General features: G+C 40.3%; 1 protein-coding gene and 1 long non-coding RNA gene across 8 annotated transcripts in view; one reads left to right on the forward strand and one right to left on the reverse strand.

Annotated features, from left to right (window-relative positions):
- LOC112644720 (uncharacterized) overlaps positions 1 to 7927 on the reverse strand; it is a 78146-nt gene extending 70219 nt beyond the window's left edge. For 2 of the 6 annotated variants that reach the window (XR_007401072.1, XR_007401071.1), the window contains exons 1-2: positions 6592 to 7927; positions 170 to 217 (exon numbers count right to left, since the gene is read on the reverse strand). This is a non-coding gene — a long non-coding RNA (uncharacterized LOC112644720). The remainder of the gene's footprint in view (positions 1 to 169; positions 218 to 6591) is intronic. The other 4 variants (XR_003126679.3, XR_007401073.1, XR_007401070.1 and 1 more) reach the window with 4 other exon arrangements.
- Positions 7928 to 8452: 525 nt separating this feature from the next.
- ZFAND5 (zinc finger AN1-type containing 5) lies at positions 8453 to 19390 on the forward strand. Of its 2 annotated transcripts, none has more exons than XM_025423309.3 (6): positions 8453 to 8594; positions 12807 to 12966; positions 13391 to 13502; positions 14139 to 14242; positions 16711 to 16836; positions 17738 to 19390. In XM_025423309.3, exons 2-6 carry the CDS (start codon positions 12816 to 12818, stop codon positions 17884 to 17886), a joined length of 642 nt encoding a protein of 213 aa, XP_025279094.1. In that variant the 5' UTR covers positions 8453 to 8594; positions 12807 to 12815; the 3' UTR covers positions 17887 to 19390. The 2 variants fall into 2 exon arrangements, with proteins under 2 accessions (XP_025279094.1, XP_048947967.1); XM_049092010.1 differs by lacking the exon at positions 8453 to 8594 and adding an exon at positions 9182 to 9827.
- Positions 19391 to 24382: the final 4992 nt, after the last annotated feature.

Genomic DNA, 24382 nt, shown 5'->3' on the forward strand with positions numbered 1-24382 from the left:
TAATAAAACAGCTGCAGGAAAGAACTCCACTCTGAAATTCTTTTGTTATTGTTTTGTTCCTCCTCCTTCTCCTTCTTCCCCAACATCCTTCCAAAACAGGAAAACAAATTTGCTCTAAGTGGCAAAATATCCAGGTTACTGTAGATGAGGTGTTCGGCATATAACTCACTAGCTGATAATGAGGGTTGACTGTAGTTAAGAGTCCACAGGGTTGCACCTGAGTACAAATGAAAGAAATAGCCACATTGTTGAACATGATTTGTCAATAAGCTCTTTAAAAATAAAAGTTGTTAGCTGTTTTTAGCCAATTGACCTTTAAGCATGTCATCTTAATAGTCAGGGAATATGTTTTTTTTTTTTAGAGAGATTTTATTTATTTATTCATGAGAATAAGAGAGAGAGAGAGAGAGAGAGAGGGAGAAGCAGGCTCCATGCAGGGAGCCCAACATGGGACTCAATCCAGGGTCTCCAGGATCGCGCTCTGGGCTGAAGGCAGCGCTAAACCGCTAAGCCACCCAGGCTGCCCAGTCAGGGAATATGTTTAAATAGAACACTAAAGCTACATTTTTTTCTGAGGTCTTTGCAAGCTAGATAATGGTAATAATCTGGATTAAGTCTTGTATCACAATTCTGGGGAGATTGGAGTGGGTTATCTTGTAAGCACATATGTAGAGACTTTTCTATTAGCAGTATTAGCACAGAACCTGAAGGCTGAGTATGTTGTCTAGGACATGCTGGGGGTGGAGAGCTCAAAAGGACCCTTCAGGTTTCATTCCAAGTATCTAGGCCTAGTTTAAGAAAGGTATTTCCGACACTGGAAAGAACTCGAATTTTGGAATCAACCTGAGCCAGGCTTGACTTCACTCTTCAATAAAACATGTGATTTTTACATCTATTACTTCCTTCCTTCTCCCTCAGCTCTGCCTCTGTCCGAGAACATAATCATCAGTACTTCAAAGGATTATCCCAAGGATTAAATATAAGGTATAGAAAAACACAAAGTAAGCACAAAATAAATACACAAAATATTATTTGCTTACAACTTTTATAGTTCCTTTAATCCTTATGCAGTTACATTGCTGTATTGGTTTTCTTTTTTTTTTTTTTTAATTAATTTACTTTGAATTTCTAGCTTTTTACTCTCTTTCAAAATTCTACTTTAGCCATAAGGTCAAGTGGTTACAAAAGAATAGAACACTTTAAAACATTTAATGAACAGAAATCTATTCATTCAAATATGCACTCAGAAAAATCATGGGGTCTTATAATTGCCAGGGGCTGTAGAAGTCATCTGGTTGAATCTAACCCCTACTGCAGGAATTCATTTCATCTTCCCCTTTCTGAAGGCGACTCAAAAAAGGGCATGCTACTTAACCTCTAGCTAGAAAGGGATGAGGGAAGAGAAGTCTTTTTTCTTTTAATATTTATTATTTATTGCAGGGGTAGGGGCAAAAAGAGAGGAAGAGAGAGAATCTCAAGCAGATTCCATGCTTAGCAGGGTGCCTAATGAGGGGCTTTATCCCAGGGCCCTCAGATCATGACCTGAGCCAAAACCAAGAATAGGATTCTTAGCCAACTGTGCCACCCAGGTGCCCCCAGGGAAGTCTTTTTGAAAGGAAGGAACTGGACTAGAAGAGAAGCCACAAGTGCACCTCTTCCCACCAGAACCATTGCACCAGGTGATCTTCAGTTCTCTGCAGGCAGCAGCTTACAAAGCAATCTATTCTTTGATCTTTGGAAAGCTGAGGGAGATTGATTTAGACCATGTTTCTATAGCCAATGACACGTACAAGAGAGCATTGGATTTTAGAGACGTTGTTTCCCCAAGAGCTCAGTCCCCTTCAAAGACAATAATGATGGGTGCCAAATTTCTTCTGAAGTTCCTTTGTTCCATTGCTAACCAATTTGTAGTCCACAGTTTCAGTCCAGATCTTACTCTAAAATTACATTCTTCTCAAATCTCTGAAACCTTCTGTGATATCCACTGAATTCTATTCCTATTTTGTCCCCCAAGCTCCCTCTTCAATAGCCTTCTTGAGGTTGAGCAAAGACATTTTGTCTTTGCTAATGAGCAAAGACATTACCTTCTGCTATATAATTAGGAAGCTCAAAGCAGTGTTCCATCTAGCATCAGAAGCTTCAAGAAGTCCTCAAACCTGGGTGTAGGCTTAGATACATTTCAGTGATAGTGTGTTGTTAAGAATTACAGTTTTATATTTTTCAATCAGTTAATGGACAAACCTAACAGGTTTTTTTTTTATTTCTCTTTCTTGCTTCCACTTGTTCCATCACTTTTAATTTCTCAATAAAAAGTAAGATTTTTCTCTCTATATTTGTATGTTTCACACTTAAAGCTGGTCACGATGTTGTAAATTACAGTACAGAAGACCTTAGATCAGACATATACCATTAACAAAAGCACCTGTTCTGGGATTCCAAGGTTCTAACTTTATCTTGGCCACTTTGGAGTCCACAGGAATAAATATAAACCCCTCTCTATCCCTAGATCCTCCCATTTATTCACAACTCAACAATAGTAGTGACTAGCTATGAATTTCTCTTCTGATGACATAGCATACCTTTATTTTGGAAAAAGAAACATCCTGAGTTAGATTGAGAAGTGTTTATATATAAAATTTTAAAATAGATATTAATATCTTTGTAAATAAAAAATTCATAAATCAAGCATTTGTAAGCCAAGGAGTGAGTACAGATAACATTTAAATCTATGGAAGTGAGTGAAACCACTCTGAGTATGTCCAATAGAGGGACAAAGAGTGCTCAAGTAGACTTAAGGCATGTCACATTTAGAAATCAGTTAGAGAAGACAGAACCAAACAGATTTGGAAGGAGTTGCCTATTAGGTAGGAAGACACTATCTAATCAAAGTTTCTATTATGGTCACAATTCTGAGATGAGTGATGTACAAGATGTAAAAGGGTGCTTTACATTTTAGTGGGAAATATGATTATGACACAAATTTAAAAAGGAAATACTCCTAGAGAGGCCACAGAATACTGAACCAGAAGACAGAGGCTAGGATTGAAATCCCAGCTTTGACTGTTATTAGGTACATGACATTAGACAGGACATATGACTTTGCCCTGAGCCTCAGTGAATTTCTTTGCAAAAGGAGACTCGAGAATATCGAGATCAATGGGCTGTTGTGAGAATTTATCAAATTAATGCATTTGAACACACATTGTAAATGGAAAAACATTACGTAAACATAAGACACTTGCCTTGGCTCTCTTCCTTGAACTTGCATTCCTCCAGGACAAGGGCCTACCCTACCCACTTCTCTTGTTGATCTTCTGACTGAATCCTGACCTCCCTGATGGTATCTGACTGTTTTCTGAGATCTTCTTCTGTTGTGTGATATCTAAGACCTTAGTTCCAACTGCCCAATGCCAGAACTTTATACATCCTAGTTGCTGGGCTCTCACTGAATTACTCACCTGGTTCCTGACTTTCTGGTCCACCTACCACCCATGAGCCCAAGTTACAATATACTTCAAAGCGTTGTCTCAGAGCCAATCCTGGAGCTAACTACTGAGATTCATACTTAACATTCATCCCTAGTTTGTTCAGTCACAAAGATTTCTTGAAGTTTTTGAGTCCAAAGTACCTTACATGTGTCTTAAAAGGTGATATCTACAGTAAAATATATATGTATATTTTATATATATCTATTAATTCATCAATTACAGTAAAATATATATGTATATTTTATATATATCTATTAATTCATCAATTTCTTTCACCTTCAGTTCTTGATTTACATAAATGATAAAAGCTTTTGTTTATTTAAATTGTCTTAAAAATTGTTTATGGCTATGCTGATAGTATCTGAATTGCGTCTGAAAGTCTCCTCTAATCAGGTAAGATATCCATGCTATTTACTTGAAGATTCTTTGATCAAGTTGTTTTCATTGAAAATAAGTAGGATTTTAAAATTACCAAAAGTCCTTCACAATAATTAAATTGCTACTTGCTTTATCTATTCCTTAAGGGAAAAAATTATCAACCATTAGTTGAGCTGGGTTGAAACCCCATCTATTATTGAATTCACTGATATTTTAATTATGACTTCATTATCAATGATTAAAGAAGAAAAAAATCATAATTAAATAATCTGTTATACTCTGAAATTTTTAATTAGTTGATTTGCTCTAAATATTGCAATCCTTTCAACTAATCATTTTGAAAATAATAAAAATACAATTGAGTCTCTCTACCTTGATCTTTGAGATTTTGGAAAGGGCTTAGGAAACAAAGGAAGGAAGTCCACTATGTGAACATCAAATAATACGCACCAGTTTTTAAAACCGTAGCAAAGACTTTGTGTTTCACCAAGCTCTACTCAAGCACAGAGAGAAAATGTAGTTACCCGTGACAGGGTATTATAATAATGCCAAAGAACCAATTCCTGTCTCCATAATGGGAAGTTACATGTCAAGGTAAAATAACTCCAAGTCTTCTATATTTTAGGACTAATAACTTTGATCGCTATTTTTAAGAGATATCATTTTCTACTTTTTAAGAAACTGAAAATTACATTTGCTCTTCTCCAATCAATTCTCTTTTTTAGCCCATGCCTAGATTACAAAAAAAAAAAAAAAAAAGTAAGCAAAACTGCAATAACTTTACCTGGATTCTTAAGCAGAATACAAAGTGTTTCAACGTTCTCATAGGGCATACCAGTTTACTATGGTTTACTACTTTAAGGAAATAAGCCTGGCTTCACCGGCAATGGGGATGAGTAGTGATGAAATTCAGCTTGGGCGAATTTTCAGTGTCCATTGTCATTGTTACATGCTCCCACAACATACTATATCTGTCTTTCAAAATATTTACCTGTTCATAATTATGTACTTATATGATAATATTGTTAATGTCCTTCTCCCCAACATGACGGTAAGGTCCAAGAGAACAAGGCTAAGATCTTTTTTTTTTTCCTACCTGTTATATTTCGGCACCCACTGACTGGGTGCCTAGAATGTAGTAAGTGTGCAAAAACACTTTCATGGAAATAAATAAATAAATAATTTCAGCAAGTCCTTAGGAATGGACAGGTATCAGTCACCTTGGTATGTCCTATGTAATGAAATTCTACAAAAAAAGGTATTGTTGAACAGTTAACTGATTACACCACATTTTCAGAATGCCCATTTTCCCTGATATCTTGTTGCCAGAGGCTGGTTTCAAGCTTTCTCTGATAACCACAGAATGACAGCCCTTTTGCATACTTATATTAAGAGCATTCTATTAAATATTTTGAGTTTTATAGTTTATCTTTAGAAGTCCATCTGAAAATTTAGAATGGCAGCAACAAAACTCCTTAGAAGCATATTCCCTAATCTGTTACACCAGTAAGATGAGAAAAAGTGGGTTTTTTTTTCAGCCCTTTCCCTTCACACAGTATGAACATCAAAAAGATAAATCAACTGGCAGTATAGTAGGAGTAAGTGGTTCTCAAACTTGAGTGTGCATCAGAATCCCATGGAGGACTTAAAACACAGATCACTAGACAACCCCACAGAGTGTGATTCTATAGGTCTGGTGTGCGAGCCTGAGAATTTGTATTTCTCACAGGTGCCCAGATGTTGCTGATGCTGCTGGTCCGGGGATCACACTTTGAGAACAAGTATGGCAGTTGCTGGAGGGGAATCTTGCTAAAATTAGGTTCAATACCAGCCACATTCTTGGTTGAAATAGTCTCTTTAGAGAAAATTATAAATGGTTGGTGGAGAGGATGAATTAGCAGAAAGGGCTACATAACATAGATTATGCAATACATTATTAAAAAATTAATCAGCTTGCCTTTATTACTCTTTGGTTGGTAGGGGTTTTTCCCCACCAAATATGCTTCTTCAGGAATTTTCTTGTTTCATTTTTTTATAACTAAAATTTGAGGGATCCCTGGGTGGCGCAGCGGTTTGGCGCCTGCCTTTGGCCCAGGGCGCGATCCTGGAGACCCGGGATCAAATCCCACATCAGGCTCCCGGTGCATGGAGCCTGCTTCTCCCTCTGCCTATGTCTCTGCCTCTCTCTCTCTCTGTGACTATCATGAATAAATAAATAAAATCTTAAAAAAAAATAAAATAAAATAAAATTTGAGGTGGGGGGTGCGGTGTACGAGACAGAAATCTCGGAGTTATTTTTGTTCTCAGTAAAAATCACCTCCCTGTCCCTCAGCTCCTCAAGCAGGTCACTCATTCCTTTTAGTCATCATCTGTAAAAATGGATACAACAGTACCTATCTCAGTGACTTCCTGTGAAGATTAAATGAGACCCTAAACAGAGAAAACTCAGCACTGAAAAACAGTTTTTAAATGGTAGCTGCTATGTTTTTACTAATTTCTTCACTCACTCGAGGAAATAAAGTCCAATGATTAGGGGACCTGTGACTGAAACCACCTCCATCTCTAACACGTTAATTGGCCACAGCAATAACCCTAAATCATAAAGGGAAGGCTCAGTTATGTTCTCCGTATTCTCCTTACTGTGGCACAGATTTGGAAATTTTGGCACCGGGCACCAGGACAGCATTCTCCCCAAATCTCACACACACACACACAAAAGAACTACCTGGAGAACTACTTAAAAATACAGGTTCCTGGGGCACCTCGGTGGTTCTGCGGCTGAGTGTCTGCCTTTGGCTCGGGGCGTGATCGGGGGTCCCGGGATCGAGTCCCACGTCAGGCTCCCTGCATGGAGCCTGCTTCTCCCTCTGCTTGTGTCTCTGCCTCCCTGGGCCTCTCATGAATAAATAAAATCTTAAAAAAAATAAAAATAAATAAAACAGGTTCCTGAGCTCCACCCCAGACCGACCAAAAGCACCTGCAGCGGAGCAGGGGAGCCGCCTGGGAATCTTTCAAAATAATCACTCCAGGTGATTTCTCTGGTCAGCAAGTCTGGGGAAACACAGAAGGGACCTGTGTCGCTCCGTTCTAACGGCGGCTCCTGTAAGCCCTTAAACATCACTTGTACTTTTCAGTAGGGCCACTGCTGACGACCAAAGTTCAGAAGCACTTTCTGTCTTAGTAACTCTGTTCTTTTGAGCTGAAGTCCCCGGGAGGGATCAGCTGTGAGGAGGGTGTTTTGCTGCTGCTGCTGCTGCTGCTGCTGCTGCGGAAGGAGCCCCGGGCCGGCCTGCGCCTCACTCCTCCACGGCCTGATCCCTCCCGGCCGTTGAACTTCCTCCTGCAACTGTGCCCCGGTCCTGGGCTCTGCCTCAGGTCTAGCTTGTTTGTCCCGCAGCTCCAAATGTCTTGAGCAGAACATTGGGTGCTTTCCTAGTTCACGACGCTTTGCTGGAATAGTCGATTTCCAGGGATTTTACAGGCTGGCCAAAACAGTTTGTTCCGAACAACCACGCCGGGGCCGCCCGGGCCAGCCGCCTGGCAGCCAGTCGGCCGAGCGCTTCCTGACTCGGCACCACCACCCGTGACCTTGGGCGGGCCACGAGCGCCGCCTGCCCCGCGGCTGCCCGGCGGCGACCGGGCCTCCGGCGCGCGGGGCGGGGGGGACCCTCGAGCGCCCGAAGGGGCTTCAGGGCAACGGGGCCGGGGAGGCCTCGAAAGCTGGCGAGAGGAGAGGAGCTCTTTTCCTTTTCTCCAGGCAAACCTCTCCCACTCACTCCGGGGCGGGGGCGGGGGCGGGGGCGGGGAGGGCGGCGGTTAGGGGAGTGAGGAGGAAAAGGAAATGTCGGCCAAGGGCTCGAGACAAAGCGTGAGAACTCAGATGGCGAGAAGCGGGCTTGAGCGAGAAAATCGGAAGGAGGAAGGCTGAGGGCGGACAATCGGGTTAAAAATAGAAACGCGTTCTCCACAGGACTCGCTCCTCGCAGCTCCACCCTGGGGCCGGCGGCCCCGCCAGTGACTCGGCTCCGCGCGACGGGCGGCGGGGGCCGGGCTGGACTGGGCCCGGGGCCCGGGGGGCGGGGCGTCGGGCCCGCGACGTCACCGCGCTCCCCGTCGCCGCCGTCGGGGGTTTCGCTGACGCACAGGCCCCGCCCCCCTCCCTCTTCCCCTCACTGCCCGAGAGCCCGGCGGGGAGAGCGCGTCAGTCGGCCGGAGCGCGGGACCCGGGTGCACCTGGACTTGAGGCTCGCCCGCTCCCGGGAGCCACGCAACTTCCGCGGCCGTAGCCGAGGCGACGGAGAGCACCACCAGCGGGCCCTCGCGGCGCCCAGGCCTGCCCCCGCGCGTCCCGCTCGCCCTCGGAGTCGGCCCAACCCGCCGCCGGCGGAGGCGTGAGGCGACGACGGGCGAGTGCCGCGAGCAGCGATAGCCGCCGCGGCCTCCGGTCCCCCCTCCGCCGCCTCCGCTGCCCCCCCTCGCTTCCCTCCTCCCACTTCCCGAGCTCCGGCGTGTCCCGGCCACGCTCGGTGCTACTGCAGGAACAAAGGAGGACCCCGCGGCGGCGGCGGCAGCGGCAGCGGCAGCGGCAGCGCCACCTCCGCCTCCGCCCCGCTCCCGGCCCGCGGCGGCCGCTCCGGGGCGCCCGGCTCGTCCCTCCCGGAGGCCTGGGCCCGGCCCCACCGCGCCGGCGTCGCGCGAGCCCGGCTCCTGCGCTCCTGCCCCCGCAGGGTGAGTGGTGCGGGGCGGGGGGAGGGCGCCCGGCGGCTCGTGCCGGGCCGGGGGGTGGGAGTGGGGGGCACCGGGCGGCCGCGGGCCCCTGGCGGAGCCTCCGGGGGCGGGGGGCCAGCCGGCCGGCTCAGGGAGCACAAAGACGGAGGCGTCATCCTGCCGTCGTGGCCCGAGGTCCGGCGCCCCCGGCCCGCCCGCACCGGCTCCCGCTCCGGCCGGAGAACAATGCCCGGCGTGTGGGCTCCGGGCCTCCTCCGCGGCCGCCCCGGCCGCCTTCGGCGCGGCGCCCGGCGTGGGCAGCCGGACCCGGAGAGACAAAGGGGCCGCGGCGGCGGCCGCGCCCCCGGCCCCCTGCTCGCCGCACCCCCTCCCCCCCGCCCCCCAGGTCGCCGCCGCCGCCTCCGAGGAGCCGGTCCGAGCCGGTCGGAGCCGGGGGTCGGCGCGGGCCCGACCCGGCCTGCGGAGCTGCTGTTCTGCATGACTCAGTGGTTTTTGGAGGAGGCCCTGCTGCTGCTGGGCTCTCCCGAGCCAGGCCTCGGCTTAGAGAGGGGCATGGGGGGACCGATGGGGTCCGGGGCTTGTTCGGAAATCCGCTGGAACGTGGCTGGGGGGATCTTCTGTCGTCGTGGTTTTAGTTTTGCCAGCGTCGCTGCGTTTTTCGCCCGAGATCCCTTCCATGAAGGAAATGGAGCACCTTCCCCTTTGTTTCGTGCATTTAGGCTGGTGAACGTGAAATTCTTGCTCGCTTTCCACGCACTCCGTGGAGCTGTGTTTTGAGGAAAGGCCCATGTTATTTTTATTGAATGCCTTCTCAGAATCTGGTCTAAGGACATTAGGATAAAGAAGTGTGTATATAGGTCACACAGCCCCTGGTTTTAAACCTGGCTTTGGGGTAATTTACAGACTTGGAAACAAACTTAAAACTTGATTTTATGTTCCTTATTTTTTTAAAAGTAGGATTTTAGAATTTAATGGGTGAAAACGTTGCAATTTTTATCTTACAAGTTTTTTTTTTTTTTAATGTTTTCCCCCCCAAAAAATTTTTATTGTAGTTATTCTCTATTTTTTTATCTCAGGCCCGGTATTAAGCCTGGAAAGGAGACTTTAAAATTAATAAGAGTAAATCTTCCTTTTGGCAAAGAGAGAACAGATGCGGAGAGTAAGGACTTGCCCAAGGTCACTGGCTTTTAGTTAGAAGTGAAATAGAGACTGGAACTCCCGTCTCAAGTCCAAGTGAGTAGGCATTCTTACCATCTTCTAACCTATGCACCTGAAAACTAAATTCTATAGGTGCAAAAAGCCTTTGTTTTCTTCATATTTGAGGCTGGAGAGTTTTTCTATTACATGCCTAGGTTTTGGCTTTCTTTAAACTATGAGTTAGAGGAAGCCACAAACTGTAAAAATACACATTTCAGCTATACAAAGTATAAAAATAAACATTTCCTCTGTACCTGATAGAGCTGACCCAGGAATGCACAAGTTTCTAACAACAAAACTTTAAGGTACTAAATAGTAATGATGATTGTTTTTTTTCTAAAATGTTACCAAGCAGGAGGGAAACAGCACCTAATGGCAAACTATCCTCTCCCCCAAATTGCTGCTAAGCCAAAGGATTTAAACATCAGGATTTTTTTCTGCCTGGGTGCTAGTTTTACTGTGCTTGGTTTTTATAAACAACCCTGACCGTTTTGGCTTCGTGAGCGATTAATGATGCATCTTCTTAGTTGAATTTGAGAGATTGTTCGCTGGCCCTCCCTACGTTAAGAAGAAAAAGAAAATTGTAGCAGCCTTAATGGTATATCTTTTTGTTTTGTTTCCCACAATATTAGATCTATGAACGCAGCATCCTTAGTTCTTGAGGTTGTGTAGGAGTTGGCAAGCTCTAAGATATAAATAGAAGCTGATTTCAGAGGCCCCTGTTGACTAGGCTTTATGTGAGAGCCTCCATCCAGCTCAGCCTGTCACATTGCAGCCTTGTGACAGGCTGAAGCGCTTGCCCATGTGATCTAAGCTTCTGAGAAATATTAAGGCAAGCTTTGCACATGTGATGGTGTTCAAAAGCTGGCTTTCTAAGGGGGGAAAAGTCTACAAGATGGGAAGCTGTGGAAAATGATGTCTTGGGGTCTCTTGTGTCTCCCTTGCAGGCTGTTTATAGTGAATTGAAAGTAGTTGTGTTTTCTGAAGAAGGAAAGGTGGGATACTTGACAAGTCCAAGTGGGTAAAATCATTGATGAGATTCCCTCCCTCTTTTTTTGTAAAAAAGATTGTAAGACTTGGATTCACTAATGTTAACATGGGATGACTCTAAAACTTAGACCGATTTGCTCTTATAAAGCCACTGTCAGATGACTCTGGAGGTTAGTATAGAAACTGAACTAGCAGAATTCTTAAACTGGCTTCAAGGAATGAACTTTGTGCATAGGGCTGATTCCCACACATTTGGGTGGGGGGCATGCAAATAAATGCATACGTAATTTTATTATTTGAAGCATTTTTGCCCGTATTAAAAAATTTTAAAACCCAGCTGAAAATGTTTATTAATAAACTTCATAAGTGATGTTGAAATGTTTACACTACCCTGCTCCAAAATGAGTCAGCTAAATTCCACTTACTATTTAAAGAGACCGTGTCTACTAAATTAGTACTGTGTTTGAAGTAAGTTGTGGTTCTCCATCATCCTCCATATAAACTTGATTGGCTGAAATACTTCTTTTTGCTAACAAAAGGAAAGATTACTATCATTTAACTGAGAAATATTGACAGGATTCTGGCCAGGTGAAAATTGATTAGTCCTCTAACCCCTTTTTATGATTTTGGTAAGAAGTGTTAAAAACTTGTTAAAACCTTGTTTTTAGTATTCTAATGCATGGTAGTTGGGAAAAGCCATATGAATTCTAGAAGATGGCAATCTCGAACTTGAAGTACTTACCTGCACTTACTTGAAATGTTCGGAACTCAGCAGATCATAAGTAATCTCCCTTGTCAACATTAAGGCACATTTAAATGACAGTGACCACAAGGTATAGCACACAATCTCCCTTTGATAAAGTGCTCTCAAATACGCTTTTTTTGGTACATATATATTTTAAGGTGATACGAAAACTTTCCACAGTTTAAATTTTTCTTTATGTGTATTTTCACTTAGGAAAATTTACTGAATTTAGGATAGCGTTACTATATTTGTGCCAATTTTAAAAGTCTTCCAGAAAAACAAGGTATGCTTGCTGTATGAAATTCTTTCTGATAACCTAGCATTGGATATTAATCGTTATTAAAGGTGTGTTCACATTTGCTTTATTTTGCCATATTGAAATAGAGCTTTCAAAGGTTTCATTTTCTGATGTGAGGAAGACAAGCACTTGTGAAAAGTTCTAATAGAGCCTTTGGCTGGAGAAATATATAGCTGATAATTTGTGCATTTGCAGGTTTCTGGGCACTGGCTTTAAAGTATTCAGACCCAGATTTCACACCTCTAATGCAGAACTTAAAAGGAATTTCATGAGTAGCTGGACCCCTAAATTCTTAAAGAGCTTCATTTGTTGGTGTTGGTGCTAAGGTAACTGGAAACGCTAGATAATCTACCAGCTCTCTTTTCAGTGTTCTGTAACAGTGTTGGCAACATTTTTAAAAGTACAGTTCTACCTCATAGCAGAATTGTTGAATTACTGGTGAGGCCAAGTATGTTATAAGGTATTTTTTAAGAACGCTTTAGAGCTACATCCAACATACAGCCAGTTTAAAGAATCACCAGTAGCCATCAGGAGTTGGTACTTAATTGTGATCATTGTAGGTCTTTTTTCATTTGTAAGTTCCGTTTTATATATTTTTAGCCAGTTGAAGTATCATTTGATATGGTCTTGTCTGTAGTGCAGGAAAGCAGAAAAGTGACTTTAAGAAGCCAATTGCCCAAATTGATTTAAATGTAATTCTGATATCTGGCTGAGTGACCTTTTCAGAAATTGAAACAAAGATCATAGTGATAGAAGAAGTAAAAGACCATTTCTTTAATGCCCATTGTTTCATAAAAGCAACAAATGTCCATAATTTTCTTGGCCTGCTCTTTTTAATGATTACCATAATTTAGGCTTTTGTTAGAGACAAACTTGTTATTTAGAAATATCAAAGGTATACTGGTGGCTATCATACTAATTTAGTGATTTTTACTTTGGTAACATGCTAATTTCTAAAATTTTATTTTTGTTTTGTTTATAGCAGAAAAATATGGCTCAGGAGACTAACCAGACCCCAGGGCCCATGCTGTGTAGTACAGGATGTGGCTTTTATGGGAATCCTAGGACAAATGGAATGTGTTCCGTTTGCTACAAAGAACATCTTCAGAGGCAGCAGAATAGTGGCAGAATGAGCCCAATGGGTAAGTTTCCAAGGAAAAATCCATTTGAAGACTGGTGGACAGAAAATATAGAACCAAGAATTGGGGCCTAAGACTGGGAATCTATGCTGGGAGCCCAAGGAGAGAAGACCTGAGAAAAGCTTGAAACTAAAGCAGCAGCCCAAGTACTTGGCACAGCTACATCAGGAATGAATGACTATCTACAAGCATTTTCTAGTTTTTTTCATTTTCCTTTTTGAGGTTTTGTTTCATACTTATGGTGACTGGATGTGACTCTTTCATAGATGTTTTTGTTTGGATACTCATTTAATTATAGGATTCTGCAACACAGTTGAAGTGCTTAAATCACTAACCTAATTAAATGCAAGTATTTGTAACTTATTAATAGTCTTGATACTGAGTGTTTGTAGTGTTGGTCTTTCTTACAAATCCTTTTTTTAAATAGGAACAGCTAGTGGTTCCAACAGTCCTACCTCAGATTCTGCATCTGTACAGAGAGCAGACACGAGTTTAAACAACTGTGAAGGTGCTGCTGGCAGCACATCTGAAAAGTCAAGGTAAGATTGATCATTTCAGGGTTTTTACAACATTCAAGGAGGAAATAAAGATATCCATGCTATCCATACCATTCTAATTATGAATGTTCGTATATAATGAGGACGTTAATACATCAGATGCCCTTGGCTTTGCTGGTGTTCCACAATCTGGGATTCCAGGATTCTTTTAATACCTGATCTTACAGGTCATTGAATAGAAATGTATATTACAACACACTCCATGATACTCTCAAAGATGCTGTGTTGAGAAAGCTGTGCTTTTATTTTCTCATAATTGAGATTTAGGGATTGTAGAGAGTATGGCTCTGCAGACTATATTAGAATGCTACACATGGCATTTTGGCAAAGCTGCCCCTTTTGCCCTGAAATTACAGGCACAGCTAAAAGTTCCCAGTTGGCTATAATAGAATATGGTAACCTATACAAATATGCAGCCTTGAACTGATGAGCCATTTATCAAACTTCTTTATTCTCAACCATGTATGCTGGGCATCCCATACTCTTAAATTTTTAGATTATTTAGCTCCATTTGACCATGTTGGAAATAATACATAATTTAAAGTTGAACTGACAACTTACTATCTCGCAAAGAAGTACCCTTAACATCTTTAAAAATGTTTGCTTGAACTCAAATAGAAATGTGCCTGTGGCTGCCTTGCCTGTAACTCAGCAAATGACAGAAATGAGCATTTCAAGAGAGGACAAAATAACTACCCCGAAAACAGAGGTGTCAGAGCCAGGTATGCTTTTTGTTTAATACTAGTTCCATTCTGGATTTGGTAGTACAAAGAAGTGTTGGTGAGGGGATTATTTCCTTCCCATCGAAGGATTAAATTGGAGAGAGAGCTATAAAATATAGGCCAAGCAAGAACCACTATCTTTAAAGTCTCTCAAGTATAAAATAGTCTTTCTTCACTCTTCTTTCTTCTCTACCCATACCCCTCTCCTTAGACCCGTCCCACAAATCAGCAAAATTTATAATCTGGAGACTGGAAATGTTAAGAATTTAATGAACTTAAAAGGTAGTTTGTCAATATATTTTAAAGGTCTCTAAATCACTTGAGAAAGTATTACTCGTAAACAGGAAATTATATAGATTTAATTTCAAAACTGTAAAGAAAGCAGTATCAGTCTTGATGTTGTCAGTATTGTAGAAAATATTCAGAACAAAGAACATGTTGAACACTAATAAAAAACTTCCAAATTGAAGAAGTGTAGGATCCCTATCAGATTTTGTGAGAGTTTAAAACTCAGTGTAGAAAGGCTCCCCCCCCCCCCCCCCCATTTAGTGCCTTTGAATCTCTGCTATGTAGCTCTCATGTTGCCAGAGATTGACTTGTTTTGAATTACCTATGCTGGACCCTAGAACAAGTATCTCCATACTCTTTAGGGCATGTAATTCATTTAATCAGTTTATTATTTCCTGCTGCAATGTTGACTGAACACATTAAAACTTTATTGTGAGGAAACAATATTTGTGGATATGTAATCTGCTTTGGAGGTTGGCTTCTGCTAACATCATATAGCAAAGCTTATGTGAACTATAGCAATGTTAATCTGTGAAGTTAAGGTAAAAATTCTTGAGTTCAGCAGGTGAATCTATATTTAACATTTTGAAATGAGTTCAGTCCTTCTGAGAAAGCTGTGACCAAATTAGTGCATTTGTGAGGCTTTTGTTCTGTTTGGGTTGTTTTTTTTTTTTTTTTTAACACAAAATTACTCTGACCTTGGAATAGTATTCTTGGTTTAAATCTGTAGCTAGCCTCTGTAATTATTCTTTCTTAGGCATTCTATAGTTTGTCCCTCTTTGCCTCTACTGAATCTTTTTCCCTTCTTAACTCCCCTTCCCTGTATGTCCCAGGAATCATTCTTCAGTTTACTTATATAGCCAAGGAAGTGGCTATCTCACATACCCCTCCCCCAAATATTCCCATAGGTTATTCCTCACTATCTTACAATCAGGAAAAATTGTATTGAGGTTGTCATAATAGCTACTAGGATAAGTAGAAGGTAGAATAGTATTCTTTTAGTCTAATATTAAGCTATTACACTCATCCAGTATGTTACTAATATAAATGAATTATATATTGGGAGAGTTTGAGTAAGCTGTCCTGAAACCTATTCAGCTTGCTCTAGATTTTGGATTTATGCTTATAACGTTAGTGCTGGCCTATTGTTTAAGCAATAATTTTAGCACTGCATATTTAAATTTGCTATTCTTTGGGTTTGGATTAATATTAAAACTCCGTGTTTCTGGTATAGTTGAATTTTATAGTATAGAAGTAGAATTAAATTTGGTATTTTTTAAATAACTGGTAATGTGGGCTTTAATGTGAACTGTAATTTTTTAATCTTCATATTGACAAGTTTATATGAATTAAAATTTAAAGCCCTTTTAGGTGGAGAAACAGGGACTTGTTTCTAAAGATCATATCTTTCATTGTCTAAATCTCATACCCATTTTAGATCACTACTGCAATGTAAATAAAAGCTGTGCTTTAAAAATTATGGTTTTGCCTCTGGACTCCTTAATAGTCAAAATTTCACAAGTACTTACATAGTCCTAAAGACTGCCTGATCTTTCAAAAAGTTTTCTAAGAACTGTTCAGATTTTCTACATTGACCATATAAAGCACTTGTTAAAATGGCAAAATGAATATTGTAAAATATTGGGATCTGAAGTTAATTAGGGTTTAATGATTTGAGCTTGTTGAAATTTGCTGGATTTATCTTACAGTCTTTTGTATCACTATAAAACCAAAATGACTTTTTATAACCAAGTACCTTAGGAGTTGGCGACTTGATATACTCAGTAATACTGAAGGTGAACTGCCCTAATTAGGAAATTCACGATTAGTCCGTTGCAATATGGGAAAACTGGGCATATGACCAACATCTCCCAAGTCTTTAAAACAGGATTTTGTTCCCTAGTACTAGCTGTTAAGAGTGAGTTTAAAGGAATTTGAATGGAGTAATCATTTTACAGCATTTAGAGAAACAAGTATATGTTGACTGGCAAATTCTCAGATTTGAAGGAAGTTTTGATATTAAAGTAGAAGATTCTATTTAGAACACATGTTTTTAAGAAAGGCTTCATAAATATTTTCACTAAAAATCATACTGTTTCTTTTAAATTTATTTTTTTACTAAAATAACTGTTAGCCCGTGAACTCTTAACAAATAGCTCATTTTCACCCTTGTTTTTCAGTTGTCACTCAGCCCAGTCCATCAGTTTCTCAGCCTAGTACTTCTCAAAGTGAAGAAAAAGCTCCTGAGTTGCCCAAACCAAAGAAGAACAGATGTTTTATGTGCAGAAAGAAAGTTGGCCTTACAGGTATTATGGAACATTTTTTTTTTCTAATTTATTTATTCATGAGAAACACACAGAGACAGAAAGAGAGAGAGAGGCAGAGGGAGAAGCAGGCTCCACGCAGGGAGCCCGATGTGGGACTTGAACCCGGATCTCCAGGGTCAGGCCCTGGGCCGAAGGCGGCGCTAAACTGCTGGGCCACCGGGGCTGCCCCTATTACGGAACATATAAAACAATGCATATTTTATTGGTAGAGTATAATCAGGAGCTCCGTAAGAGACTGGTCAGTCTTAACACCTGTAGCAAAATGCCTGACTTTGAGGAACAAAGTTTCCAGAGTGGACTAGAAAGCAGGCAGGATGTGGGGAGAAATTGGGTTTGATTTCCATTGTTTCTCTAATCCTCTAAAACTCTTTATTAGCTTCAGGCCTTCTGAATTACTTTGCTTTATTGGATTGATAAAAATTCATCCCTTTTGATTCTTTCTTTTCTTTGTTCTGAGGGAAAGGTAGCTGAACTAAACAGTAAGCACAATCTTTGAGCCAGGCAAAAAATGTTAAAATACTTTTTAACTGTACCCTTTAAATCTCAGAACCCTATGGTTCTCTTTCCCTAGTTTTCACTTGAGGAAACATTACCCAGTTTATGTGTGGTAGGAGTTGCATCCAGCTCAGTCTGGCTCCAGACCTAGGTAGTTTCTGCTCTATGGTATCTACAGGACTTACTGGAAGGATAGTTACTTGAATTTCTCACTGTGTCAAGAGACTGAAAGTTCTTTCACAATTGAAAGTGGCAGACTCTTCTTTCATGTTACAGAGAACCATGAAAATCTGGTTCCTTTTCTATAGTGACTGAGGCCTTGCCCCCCCCCCCCCCTTAATTACTGCAGATTCCCAAGTGACTCTACTTCCTCTTGTGTATACAGGGTTTGACTGCCGATGTGGAAATTTGTTTTGTGGACTTCACCGTTATTCTGACAAGCACAACTGTCCATATGATTACAAAGCAGAAGCTGCAGCAAAAATCAGAAAAGAGAATCCAGTTGTTGTGGCTGAAAAAATCCAGAGAATATAAATTACTACTTGTGAAGAGACTGAAACTTTGTTTTTATTTTAATATATCGTAGGAAAACATTAAAGAGCAGATGCATGGCCATTTTCCTTTGATGTTCTCCAGAGTTTTACTTTACACTTGTCTGTCTTATAATTGAAATTTTAGGATGTTTGGGTGTTTGTTACAGGCAGAAATGGATAGATACAGCCCTACAAAATGTATATGCCCTCCCCTGAATAAAATTGGATGAAAATCTGCACAGCAAATTGAAATACACAGACGATAGGGACAAAATTTCGTTCCCACGTGCCAAACATAATACATGAAATCTCTGCATGTTTGCAGCATATCTGCCTTTTGGGAATGTAATCAAGGTATAATCTTTGGCTAGTGTTATGTGCCTGTATTTTTTAAAAAATGGTACACCAGAAAAGGACTGGCAGTCTACTTCTACCATAGTTAAACTTCACCCTGTTAATTTCCACAACGTGTTCTTTGGAAGCAGGAGGAAAGCTATAAAGAGGATCAGACCTTTCCATGAAACCAGTATATGGTGCCATATGTAAGCCTGGTTAATTTGTCTTCTAAAAGCTGTCAAATAAGACCTTCTACAAAAGGTAAACATCGCAACTGGTTATCATGAGTAAAGCCATCAGGCCAACAGGGTCTTGAGCTATCTTTGGAGCTTATCATGCTGGCCTGCACCAGAAGATGTCTGCATTACTCTCATTGCTAAAAATGTTGCGTAGCACAGAACTGCACTAGGATTAATTTGTTTACAAGAAGAAATTAAAACTACATTTGGTTTTTTTACATACAGCAGCTCTATCGAATAACATGCATCTGAATTTTAAGTTGCAAAGGTATCTGAAAAGTTAATTTTTCATGTGCATCTTTTGTTGAATGTTTTGGTTCAAGAAAGAATGTTCAAAGCTTTTTTCAAGACTTCAGTTCTTAATGTAACTGTACCCTTCTGCATGGAGAATCATAACCAACATGGCTGCAGTAGACTTCTTAGCGGTATCCAGCACCACTTGCAGAGGGCTGCTTTATCATATTAATTGTACTTGGGTGTAGGACTCTAGTGTTCTTGGGTGTATTGCATGGGCTGCATTATCTACAGCATTGTACAATAACAACTAGAAGAGGCAGTATACTTCACCGATGCTTGTCTGGTAATATCACTTCTGTGTTATAATGGAAGGTTTTTGTGATGTATGAAACTTGTGTTTTTTTATATATAAATGAGTATAGTTAGATTAGTATTGTGGTAATGCCTGTTTTCATCTGTAAATAGTTACGTATGTACACGAGGCACTACTTCTGATTTATTGCAGTGTTCAGTCCTAGTTTTTACTTTAATTAAAGCATTCAGTTTTGCTTTCAATTATTATGTACCTTAGTTCTGAGTTAGATCTGCAGATGTGTACAGATAGTTCATATTTATGTATTGCACATAATCATGCTATTCAGCATTGATGCTATATTGTATTATGTAAATAATAAAAGCCATGTACAGAGGGAAGCTTCCACTTGTCCATTGGGTTTTTAAGCCATAGTTAGCAATCATAAAGGGGAATAGTTAGAAAACGTTTCATATTCAACCTTGTAGTTGTGTATGTAGACTTTGCATGGCTATATTGTAATTTTTTTTAATTGCCATCCCTGAACATGATGTGTTCAAGTGAGAACCATAAGTTGAATTTTGTGAAACTTCAAGTGTGGTACACCATAAGCAGTTTGTTTTTGCAGAAACGAATAGGTACTCTTTAGGATCCCAACCATCTTAGAACTTGAGAAAGGAATGGAATTTTAACAACTATGGCCTACTTTTTCCATTTTATTTTGCTTTACTGGTGACATTTTAGACATGACCATTTGTTTACAAAAACAGGCATAGTTTTATTTCTGTTTTGGGTTTGGTTCTAATGTAGAGATGGGCCCATGGGGTAGCTGAAGCCAAAAGCAGAACCAGAACTTTTCAGTGCTAGAGTTTGAAATTGAAATACCCTGGTTCACTATTATCTGTTACAGTTCTTTGGGTGCTGTTACCTTTGCTCCAACTGGGGGAAATCTATGAGATAACAAATCTCCTGAAATATAAAGGTATTGAAGAAACACAGTTGAGGTGAAAATTATGGTATTAAGGCCAACAATTCTTTTTTTTTCCAAAATTTAACAGTCATTTCCCTCTCAGTGCTACGTCTTGTCAACATTTGCTTGATGGATTAATTTTAAGTCTTACAGTTTTGAATCAAAGTGGTATCTGGGGGATAAAGAAGACTTCGATGGCAAGATGATGGGCCCTTTGTTGGTCTGTAACTTTGTGCAGCATGATACAGTAGTAATAAGGGCTTCCATAATTTTTTAAGCAATATTTGGAACAGATTTGGAGTTGAGGATTTAAATCTGTCAGGAGCATCAGCTGATTGAGGAGAAAGTATAAGGCAGCTAGGAAGATACAGTTCTAGACTTGATTCAAACCTGAATATTCTTCAGGCAAGACTAAGTGGGCTTTACCTTTGGAGTGTACGCTGAGATTTTGAACATTTGAAGTATATACCAATATACCACGTTTCTCTTTATATAGTCCCACCTCTGCACACACCCCAGTCCAAAAATGTTTTTACTAAGGCAGACCATCATAAGATTTAACTGTATGACCTTGGGCTGGTCCTTTGATCTGATCTAGTCTGTGGGCCTTACCTGTAAAAGTAGAGCCTTGGGTTTGATCTGCAGTGGACTTCCACAGCATGAATTTTTGAAGGAAAGAACTTATTTTATGAGTAGTATGGCGTAATGGTTAGGAAGATAGTGAATCCCAGAATCAGGATTTGTGAGGAGGATGGGGACAGTGGCTGGCACATACTAAGTATGCCCTATTAACTTTTTAAAGACTAACCTTTTAGAGCAGCTTCAGGTTCACAGCAAAATTGAAAGTACAGAGGCTTCCCCTGTCCCCAACCTGTGCATAGCCTCCTCTGTTAACATCTGCCACCTGAGTGGTATATTTGTTAAAACAGTTGAACCTACGTTGACACATGATAAGCACTAGGTCCTAGTTTACAGCTCATCCCTGGTATACACTTTATGAGCTTGGACAAATGTATGGTGATCCGTATCCATCACTGTAGCATACAGAGTGTTTCCACTGCTCTAAAAATCTGTCTGTTCCTCAGCCTCACCCTAACCCCTTCAACTACTGATCTTTTTACTGTCTGTAATTTTGCCTTTTCCAGAATGTCATATGGTTGGAATCATGCAGTATGTAACCTTTCAGAATGGCTTCTTTCACTTAGGAATACACGCGTGAGTTCCCTCCCTGCCGTTCATGGTTTGATAACTCATTTCTTTTTAGTGCTGAATAATAATCTGTTGCCTGGAAGTGCCACAGTTTATCCATCCACTTACTAAAGGATATCTTCTTAGTTGCTTCCAAGCATTGGCAATTATGAATAAAGCTACTTTAAACTGGTGTGTAAGTTTTGTGTGAACATAAAAGCTTCAGCTCTTCTCAGTAAATACCAAGTACGAACAGTAGATAGTGTGATAAGAATATGTTTAGTCTTGTCAGAAACCACCAAACTTCCAAGTGGATGTACCATTTTGCATTCCTATCAGCAATGTATGAACCTGTTGCTCCACGTGCTCACCAACATTTGGTGTTGGTCAGCGTTCTGAATTTTAGCCATTCAAAGAGTCGTGCAGTAGTATCTCATTTTTCATTTGTATTTCCCTGATGACATGATGTGGAGATTATTTCTGTATGCTTCTTTGCCATGTATATATCTTCCTTGAGGTCTTTGGCCAATTTCTAATCAGGTTTTACTGTTAAGTTTTAAGAGTTCTTTCCGTATTTTGACAATAGTCCTTGATCAGACATGTCTTTGCAAATGTTTTCTCCTAGTCTGTGACTTGTCTTCTCATTTTCTTGAGCTATTACTAATTTTAATGTCCTAGAGTAATGATTTCCAGAACCTGGAAAGACCATTGAAATTCTTAGCAAGTAACTATGAAAGGGTAAATGTCTACTAAATAATATAATGGTAACATGTTAAGCATTGTAAAAATACAGTGTTAAAATTGTATTTTTTGGAGGCAGAAACACATTCAGAGTTCAAAAACTAACTTACCAATATTGCAAAGCCTTGCACATCCTGCCCTATCCCCTTCACTCCAAAGACACTTGTACATTTTAGGCAACTGCCAAAACTTGGAAAGGCTGTTTTATCTCTTCCACGTCATGTAAACACCTGTAAACATCGTGTTCAGAGACTTAATTTAACTCCTCTTTGCTCAATTGTTTGCAAAGTTCTTAGAGTGATTTTTGTCCATTAATATTAGCTGATAATTTTGGAGAGAATGATGGATGTGGTTGCTGGTTGTTAACATTGTGTATGTAGCCTTAAACTGCGTAGAAGGGTTTCAGAGGGGGAAGCAGCTGGTATGGAAAGTGACTTGAAATTTGACAAAGCAGTTTCTTGTGTTTGTACAATCTTTAAAACAAACATACGTGAACAGCAAAATATAAAAATGCCATTTGATACCTTAAGCTATTTCCATATATAAACACTGGTTTTTAATTCATATAAAACCAAAGAGCCCTGTTTGTGTTTCCCCTCAGAGCACATTTCCGTTCTTATTGTAGAAGTGAAAGTTATACTATTTTATAACATAAATGTAGGACTCCTTTTTTTTTTCTGCAACAATGTACTACTTTATTAGCATAGTTAATGATGTTATAAAGTCATACCTCACTTTATACCTAACAGCAAGATGACAAGTTATAGGTCACTTTCTGGTTAGTTAATCTGCCTTGAATATATTTTTTCCTAAAGATTTTGATTGCAGTGATCACCACAGAACCTCAGCTTGTATATATCTGAAAAATTGATAATGTAACCACAGCTGTTCAGGAATTAGGGTATTATCAGTTTACTCAGAAGTTAATAGGAAATCTTAACACATTATAAATTTTAGTTGAGTAGAAGATCTGTTCATTAAGTAGCATTTACTTAAGCACCCTTTAGAGTCAAGAATCAGAAAAAAATATATAAACTAACCTAGATGAGCTCAACTTAAACACTAGTGTTTGAGTCAATTTCTCAAATTGAACCTGCGTATAATTCATGGCAAATTAAAAAGTGGTAGTTGATCTTGGCTACGTAATAATGCCTTCCCTCTCCCCTCCCTGTCACTAAAAATGTGTTCGAACACGCAAATGAGAACACCATACAAGTATGATTTAGATTTTCTGTTGTGTGGCACCACATCTGCTCTTATAGAAACTCAAGGACTGATAGTACTTAAAAAAAAAAAAAAACTTACTAACCCTGGTGTTTCCACATCTGCTCTTAGGAGAAAAGTACTTCCTTACTAGGGTCATGTTTCTTAAAGGAACCCCTCCCCTAGACGCACCCCATGTGCTTAGTAATATCATCCACAGATTAAAAATATTTGGCCTCTAGTGTTGTCGTGCACTAAAAATTGTCATTGTGAAATGGATTCTACTATAAAAATTATAATACTTAAATACAAATAAGTAATCTGCCACCCCACCCATTAGCCTCTACCATTTGTGTTATATTTAAATGTCTGCTAAAATTACATATGCTTAAACAAGTTTCGTTTTCAGCTATTCTGCAGCTTATTTGTTTGGTTGGCATGAAAATTAGATTGTTTTGAATATCTGGAACAGCATAACCAGTTTTTAGGGGCTAGATTATATCAGGTGACAAAAACGAGACATGAGAGATTTCCTAAATAATGACTCCTGTTAGAAAAAGTGCAGTCGATCGGCATCAAAATATGTATTTATATTCAGGTATCGCCCTTCAGTATTCAAGTGCTAAACATGTTTATTTTGGTCTTTGATTAAAAGAAAGAAGTTTTTAAATAGATTAAAGGTAGCAATTTTTAATAGGGACCAAGAATTTTCTGAACTAAGAAAGGCATCTCTGAGGACCCCTAGTCAGTTGTCCCAGCTAACCAATGATCAAATCTTCCCAGTGATATGCAGGCCTTACACAGAAAGCCAAACTGAATTGAACATAGCACTCAATTACAGCATTTCAAACTTATTCTAAAGTTACTTGTTCAGTAGCATGCATGTGAGCTAAAGACCAGTGGCTGCTTTTTAAAATGAGCTAGATGTATAATATGTAATAGAAACCAGATTAAATGGGTCTATTAAAGTTGACACAAGAGGGTTCTCATGGTTTGCATCTCTGAGGTTATGTTATCCTCATTCGAGAACAGAGAGGGGCAAACAGGTCTTCTATTTGATACTGAGCTTCCCCCATGGCCTGGGCATGCGGAGTGTGACCCAAAAAGTGAGGCAGACATGGTTCTAGTTTTCCAGGAAATCATGAACTAGAACAATGAATGATGTGAATTGCTTAAGTGGCCATGCGGATTCTAGAACTGAGAAAGTAAATTTCTTTTACTTGATTTCTTGGAGGTTATGTGATCAGAATTAGTGTTTGACATCGCCAGGTATAGATCGTTGCTTGAAGCC

Source organism: Canis lupus, chromosome 1 (assembly GCF_003254725.2).
Source record: "Canis lupus dingo isolate Sandy chromosome 1, ASM325472v2, whole genome shotgun sequence".
NCBI classification, from domain to species: domain Eukaryota; kingdom Metazoa; phylum Chordata; class Mammalia; order Carnivora; family Canidae; genus Canis; species Canis lupus.

Bases quoted from the DNA above. Each gene is read 5' to 3' on its own strand.
- ZFAND5 (XM_025423309.3), top strand. From the start codon at position 12,816: ATGGCTCAGGAGACTAACCAGACCCCAGGGCCCATGCTGTGTAGTACA. The intron at 13,503-14,138 runs GTAAGATTGATC...GAACTCAAATAG, and splicing joins AGCACATCTGAAAAGTCAAG to AAATGTGCCTGTGGCTGCCT. The intron at 16,837-17,737 runs GTATTATGGAAC...TTGTGTATACAG, and splicing joins AAAGAAAGTTGGCCTTACAG to GGTTTGACTGCCGATGTGGA.